General features: G+C 42.8%; 1 protein-coding gene across 1 annotated transcript in view; it reads left to right on the forward strand.

Moving 5' to 3' along the window:
* The first annotated feature begins 7,007 nt into the window (after positions 1-7,007).
* Positions 7,008-8,083, forward strand: part of RPL35 (ribosomal protein L35) — a 4,276-nt gene continuing 3,200 nt past the window's right edge. Inside the window, exon 1 of the mRNA XM_009334451.1 lies at positions 7,008-7,133. Within this exon, the coding sequence (XP_009332726.1) occupies positions 7,008-7,133 (126 nt within the window). The remainder of the gene's footprint in view (positions 7,134-8,083) is intronic.

The following is an 8,083-nucleotide window of genomic DNA, read 5'->3' on the forward strand; positions in this document are numbered from 1 at the left end:
GTCTTTTTAAGCCATTGCTTCTGCTCAGTTGTGGAATCTTGAGTGTCTCCTGCCTTCCAGTCAACCTGGACAGCCTCATCACACGCGTATGTAGAGGATAAAAGCTGTGAGTACCTATTAGCAGTGGTTTTTTTATCTGCTTCACCTAAATAGTCAATTGAAAGAACAACTCTCTTCTCAACTAGAGCATCAGCAGTAGACTTAAAATTCTCATCTTGTCCTACTAGAGGCAAACAATCTCATTACAAAGACTTTAGCAGCACATTTGTTCTGTCTGGTATTGTACCAAGGAAATTAGAGTACGTACCTCTGAACACAAGCAGTATGCAGTACAGATACTTCACACACATGATATACAGCCTGTCTTTCTTACTTCAAAACCAGAAGAATTTAGTCTTAAATTTTTAGACATTTGTGCTTTAAACTATCACTTTCAGAAAAAATTGTATGATTTTATAAGTATAAGAACGAGCGCATCTTTCAGAAGCAACTCTTCCAAAAATCAGAACACGTCACTCATTGTGTCGTTTAACAGGTGACTTCACGCACCTTACGAATACTGATCTCCATGGTGTTCCAGCCTTCCAAAGATAAAGTTTGGATGTTAAATGTTGACACTATGCACAGGAACAAATTTATTACAATGCAGAGAACTGATCAATGTGACCCAGTGAAGCTTCTTGGCTAAAATTAGAACGAGAATCTGTATTTTATTTCAGGCTCCAGCCATTTTGATTACTGAGCCTTCAGCTCTGTCCCTTAAATAACCTGTACACAACCTTCTGAGCAGGACAGCAGATGCAAATCTAACAGGACAATCCAGGATGGTTAATGTTGGGGATGGGGATAGGACTCTGTTTTTCAAATGCTTCCCACTCCTTACTTCGAGATGCAAGTGGTAACCAAAAAAAGCAAAAGCAAACACACTTTCTACATGTCTTGTTGATACAGGAATTTCCCCAAACTGAGATGTTATTAGAACTGCTCTCCACAGAAACCAATGGTGGAAAATACATTCCAATCTATCAGGATTTTAAAGGTCTCAAACCTTGAGTCAAAGAGACCAGCTCTCTTTTCACTTTTCATCCTGACACATCTCCCACAGCATCATTGCCAAAAAGGGACATGATATAAAGCCAGATGCCCAGTTGGTATCTATTTCTTAGCCACAAATTAATAGCACAGATAAAACTAAGCTCTTGATCATTCATACCCGAAGCCTGGTAGCATCCTGACTCAAATATCTACCAAAAACATCTGATCCTGCCTTTGTCAAGCAAGATGTCTACCTTTGCTCTCTAGTTGCCTCTCCTTTTCTTCTGCAGACTGGCATACTCGCCTCTCGTGCTTTCTTTCAAAGCTATACTGCACGTTTTGGGAAAACCATCTGTGCGTTTCCATGTAATCTGCTCAGAGCACTAGTCCTGACAGAGCCTCAGACAACACAAAATTAATTAGAACCTCAATTCATTCCTCTTGCAAGAATACCTAATCCTCCATTGAGAGCCACTGTCCCAAAGTTCCTGAGACACCACTCAGTTCTAGTCAAGAAAGACTGAAATAAATAAATAACACACACACCCCCCCCCGCATACACACGGATGTGCACGCACTGAAAGCTTCACAGACTGCTGGAGTCAGTACTTCAGAGGGAACAGCAAGGAGCAGTTATATATCAGACCATTTCTTTATAAAATATATGGGGGGGGGGAGGATTTCTTTAGTATTCCAAGGTTTTTAGTAAAAGTTGGAACCAAACATAGACATTTCTCATCCGCAACCACTGTTCACCTCAGGGCATGTCTGCACTGCAGTGGCTGCAGCTCTTCCAGACATACCAAGCTCCTTTTACAGTAGCTCACTTGGACACTGCGGGAGGCATCTGCGAGCAGGCTGAGACCACTCCTGGACTCCTGGCAGGGTCTGTAGTCCAGAAGCACAGCAATAGCCAGGTCTAGCTTAAAGAACAACTAGATTGTTTCTGTACCAGCTATGCTCACTGCTGTATAAACATGCACACAGAATACACAAGGAAAAGGACTTGGGTAGAGCCCAGGCTTTGGAGATATTTCTTGTTTGAACACCACAATAAAAAGCAACTTACAATATAACTTAAGAAAGAGAAACACGGAGCTATTTTATTTAGCTGATAACGCTGGTCAAATCATGTTCTCTCTGCCTGTATGCTTATTTCAAAAGGGCACTAAGGAGAAATGCAGCATGAACTAGGTGGGTGAAAAACTTCTATTTTGTAAACAAATTACAGTGTGGCTGACTGAAAATCACCTGCAAATGCAACTAGTTCTACTCCAATCGGGAATTCACCAAGAAAGTATTTTTCCTACTAAAATATACCAATTTTACAGCTAACTTGCAGAAATAGTACTATCTCTAAAGATTAAGCAAGAGGGAAGACATTTAAAAAAAAAAATAATAAAAACATAAAAACCCAACTGAGCCTCTCACACTAGTTCACACATTTATGCACGAACAGTCATCCTCTCTTTTACAGAAGGAGGAAGCCTGGTCCCACATCGACCTGTATGTGGCCCTGTTGATCTTTCCCCACCCATCACAATAACCCCAGCTCACCCACCCAGCAAAGGGGACTGCTTCAACCGTCCCAGAGCTCCACACATGCTGACTGGCTGGCCAGATGCCTCCTACAAAATGTAACAAGTCTCTTCTGCCTGTTCTTCCCTTTAATAGAGGCACTAAACATGTCCCTCTCCTTCAACTTCCTTTGAGCTGAACATTACTGGCTAGATAATCTTTAGGACCTTTCTCCCTACAGCAACACTGGTTACATCGGACAAGTGATTTAAAAGCTGCTTGGAGAAAAAGAACAAACGAGGAAGCCTGACTATGCATTTGCATAAACTTTGTTTCCTAAAAAGGGGAAAGGAGAGGGAAGGGGATATATAAGAAAAGATAAAAACCACACACGCACAATTCTCCAGATGCACACTGCTATAGCAAGTGGAAGTGACAGACAGCAGGCACACAGTTAGACAAGAATTTTATTTTATTACTGCAAACTGAAAGTTTAATACTTGCACATGAACGTGTAGTTCATTCCTCAGCACATCAGAAGACCAGAAGATTTGCAAACAGTGTCTCATATTAAGACCCCAGAGTTAACATGAGCTGCCACCCCTGCATTACCTTTGACATCCCAGCAGGAACAGTCCCAAGACTTTAAAAACCAACACCACAGATTCGACTCCATTCCGAGTCAAATGAGTTCAAATATCCAGCATATAGTGTCAGTCCTATTATTTAGCTTCAAATAAGTGCTTAGTCTATAGAATCAGATTTTTCATTTGGTTTACAAGTCTTTAAAATCCTTTTATTGATTAAAGCACACCTGACTGTATCCAGAACTGCAGCTTTCGCATCTTTTCTCCTAGAACAACGCAGAGCTGCTCAGTAACATCATACCTCGGAAACAGTGTTGTCCCTTCCTGCCTTCTACATTGAGATCATCTAAGCCACACCTTACCAGCAGCCTCTTCTAAATTCACTATGGGCGGACTCACTTTACATACAAGAGACACGATATCACCATGGGATGCGCGTGGCCTTTTTCAATTACCTTCATAACACAAAACTTTTGCTTCTCTTCTTTATGTTTCTGCCACTGGCAATTTGTTCCACCTTTGTCCGTTCTGCGCCCTCTGTGATCCCTCTTTCACTGCAGTTCATGACCTTTTGTGTATAGGATGAACAAAGGGCAAAGGCTAAAAATGTCATCACAGTTGGGCCTCTGCTCTTCTACTGACTTAACTAGTTTGCTACCAAAAATGAGCTCAAGCTCAAAGTCAGACCAAGGCAGAGTTTCTGGGTCATCGGAGTCCAGGAATCCCCAGAAGATGGTTCAGAAGCAATGTGGAAGAGGATGCAAGTGTTCCCCTTCACCCAAATTCAAATCATGAATCTGTAGTGGTGCCTGCATACCACCTACATGGTACTTAGTAGTCATTTGCATTGTATGAGAGAGCAATAGGAAAAAGAACATCAGGCTAGCCTACTCTTGGCAGGGGTGGGAGGGGAAGAAGGGAGATAGAAAAACACCATCAGCTGCGGCGGGCTGAGCTGTGTGTATTTACATTTCACAAGCTAAACTATTTAGTGGTTTATTTACACACAATGTTCTTGGAGCAGCTAAAATGCCAGTTGTGTTTTATCTTGATTTTGTGGCAATGCACATGCCACAAAATATAGGAAGAGTCGGCAAATGACATATGAACCTCATACATCTGGAAAAGCGCGTAAGCCGCTGTGAGAAGGGAGAAAGATTTTGGAAGCACAGGCACAACAAGGGTTGAAATGCATTAGTTATGACAAGACACCAAAATAGAACCCAGGGACTTGAAAGCAATGATCAAGTCACAATACCACAGTTTATGCTGCAGGGATCGCACATCCCGGTATAAGTCTCATAGCCAAGTCAACCTACAGCAAGGTATACCAGGGCCTCAGGTCTCTCTGGGCTGCCCCTCCATGTTAGAGTGAGAAGGGAATTGCAGTCAGCTCCATTTTATGCACATTCGATGGCAAGACGCCAACACAACTGTTGACTGAGCCAAATCTGGGCCCCCTTGAACTAAGCCATCACCTAAAGCAGGGTGGAAAAGCACATGCCTCTCGTATCTAGAGCGGCCAAGTTCCTGAAAAGCATCTGAGTTACAAGATAGATTTTTTTCTTCTTTCTTTACTCAGAAAACGACTGATGTTTTAACTCTTTGATGTACACTCATTAATTGAAAACTGAACGGTTGCTATACAGTGTAGCTTGATGTTAATGTGATATGGAGAATTAGGAGACTTCTTTCCAGCAAGTCAAATTATTTACTAGATGGCCCAAATGGCAGTTCAGGCCAGTGTCCGATTTGGAGGGCAGTTATCACACTCTGCATCTTGTTAGCATTCTCAGCCAAGGTGTCAATGGCTAATTTCCAACTGGAACCTTACTCTGACAAAAGAGAATGCAGTACAAGCTACAGAAAGCTTTTCGATCAATTCAGTTCACTTCTTCCCTCCAAACCGGTGTTTGGCAGTAAGCTGCCAGCAAGCTCGGGAATTGCACGGAGAGCGTTATCACTCTGGGAATTCACTCTCCTGAGCAGGAGCTGCTCCTGGACCATTTCTCTGCCACGCAGCAGAGAAATCCCCCTGCTGACTTCTGCTTTAATTATATTTAAAAAATTCAGCTTCTAGTCTGTGTTCCATTATAATAATAGCAATAATTAAAAATACTTCAAACGACGAGTCCTCTAAACCTGCTGTTCCATCCAGGCTTTTTGGCATCGCACACTTCCTTTCTTGACTGACATCCTCAGGGAACCAGATTGATGGTTATTCTATTCTATTCCTGTTGCAGGGCTGTACTGCACTCTCTCAGCACATGTAAACTGCTAGGTAATATTTGTGTTGGCAACTAACTTACATACTTTATAGAAACAGACCTCTATTTGACCCTCCATGCAGCTCCCACACACAATTTGGTCCACTGCTTTAAACTGCTTCCTTCTGCTGCAACACATACCCTGTTTCAAACCTCTGTTTCTAGCCTGTTTAAAAACTACATATCCAGAGCAGAGCTTATGTGCTTAAAGAGAGCAACTCGACTACAAAAGCCAAGCCTGCAGAACGTCCTTATACAAGAATATCAAAGAAAATTAATATAAAGCTTGCATGTACAGGTGGTCCTGGTTTTCCTTCTACAAAGATTGCTCCAACTGAACATTTCTATGAAAAGTTCTGTGAAAAAAGACATCAACACACAGATTTCTGTGGTAAGACTCTGATAGCTGTATCGTGCTTTGGGGGGTTGGTGGAGGGGGTGTTGGGGTTTTTTTGTTTAAAATACAGTTAAATTTAGCTATTTAGGCAATAACATCACCTCAGAGTAGACTTTCACACCAGAACTCTTCCTTCCTTGCCCAAAGCACACCATGCAGAATAAAAGATAAGCCAACAAAGTAACATGTCCAGATGATCAAATGAATTCCCATCAACCGTTTATATCAACAACTCCATTTAAAGCCAACAGAGCTAAACCAGAATAAAAGTGATGCAGAAAGAGGCGAAATCTGACTGGCACACGCCAGGGCGAGCGCAGCTGCAGTGCGAGCGGAGGACTGTGCAGTCGCATCATGTGACAGGAGCAGCGCTGGCAGCAGAGGAGGGAGAGCTACAGCCCCCGTCCTCCCACCTTCCTAAATCTGTGCCTTCAGTGCAACATTACGGACAACACAATTTAATTTCAATGCAGAAATGACTCAGGTTATAAGCTTCTCAATGTCTTGAATTGTTACTCTCCATTTTTATTACCTCTCTCCACCAAATAAAACAGTAACACAGAAATGAATAACAATGCAGGCAAGCTATGCATTCCTCCCACTGCTAAGCACTTTCAGCATTTTATCACTTGTAGATCTAGTTTCTCAACTGAGCATGGCGAACACAGAACACGGTGCTGTTGTCTGCATCATTCTTACATGTAGAGCTTAGCCCAACTAGTCACCTTTGTGATAAAATCTTCCAGTGTTTGTAAGGGACATGGATGGCCAATTGAATTTTGATGCTGTATTGTACCTATATTTCAAGATAAAACAATGATCACAACCTCCTTTGTAGCACAGCAAAATATTTCTTCTCTCCATGTAGTTTCTATGAATGTTTTTTATGTTTTCTGTAGCAAAGAACCTGGCTATCACATTTGTGTATGCTATCTGTATTGTTTTGGCAGCCCAGAGTGATTGGAGAATTACGCTTTTTGCTTCTCATTAAGTGACTCATTGTTTCTTTCATTTAACATAAATTGTGATCCAGTTTATCAAAACATCTTAAAAGAGACTGACTTATCTGATTTGAAAACAAAGCGTCGTTTTCTCTAAGAACATGATCTACAGTCAGGTGTCATGCTTCTTAATCGCTCCCTCAACAGTCTGAGCAAGGGAAGTTACAACTGTTACGCAACAGGGTTCACACAAGGCGAGAAGATGCACCGGGCAGTAACCGCATCTGCAAACTTCCACAGCAAGATCCATACCAGGATGATCTTCTATGATTTCCGAAGGCTGCTACCAACACTGCGGTTCTGTCGCTCACAGGAATGGTGGGAGAGCGTACGCATGCTGGGAGACTCAGTTATACTAGCGTTTCAGTCATCATATGGTCCAACGCTGCTGCTTTGCATTAGCTTAGACAAGACGCTGAGACTTATGGATTGCATTTGGACAGCTCTTGCAAAAACTAGGGATTTTTTCTATTAAGGGATCCATTTTGCAGATTGGAGGACTAAAATTGCTTAGCCGAGACACAGCTTAAGCAAGCAAGCTTGGAGCCTGGTTATTAAATTACAGAAGTGCAACTCAGACTTTGACGAAAACAGGTCCTATTCTGTGGTGGGAGATTAGACCCATACTCTGAAAACCTGCAGTCTTGATCCTGAATGTTTTATCTGGGGCAGGCTTTGGTTATTGACATTTTTATAGCCAGTAACAGGCAAGAAATCTGGGGGGATGACACAACATAACGACCATCCAGCTTCTGTCCCCAAGGGCATTTCACACCACCTATTGTCCAAAGCATTTCTCAGTACAAAACAAGAATTTGGTGAAGAGGGAGTTGCTGAGGTAAAAGTTTAAAATCAGAACAAATCCATGATGATTCCATCTGACTTGCAATTTGGATATCTAGCACTGCACAGACAGCTCTTGTAAAACCCAGCAATATTTCACCCGAAAGGATTCATTTGCCGATGCAGAAAGGCAGCTACCTGTCGAAGGCGTGCTAAACACCTACAGCCTCCCCAGCTGGGAGAGGCGGGGTGGCGAGAAGGAAGATAACATAAAGAACGGAGAAGTTAATAAAGAGGGGGCCGTTTTCGTAATTATTGCATTACGCTGCGAATCAAGGCCTAAACGGAAAACGTGTCACATCGTATTTCTCTTCTCCGTTAACGGCAAAGACAGCGGCGAGCACGGCTCCGTGCACCCAGGCACAGGGCCTCGGCAGCCTCCACCGCCATCGCTGCCCCCCAGCCCCGGCCCAGGGGACAGGCCCCCCGGCGGAG

This window comes from Pygoscelis adeliae, unplaced genomic scaffold (genome assembly GCF_000699105.1).
Source record: "Pygoscelis adeliae isolate BGI_AS28 unplaced genomic scaffold, ASM69910v1 Scaffold150, whole genome shotgun sequence".
Lineage (NCBI taxonomy): Eukaryota > Metazoa > Chordata > Aves > Sphenisciformes > Spheniscidae > Pygoscelis > Pygoscelis adeliae.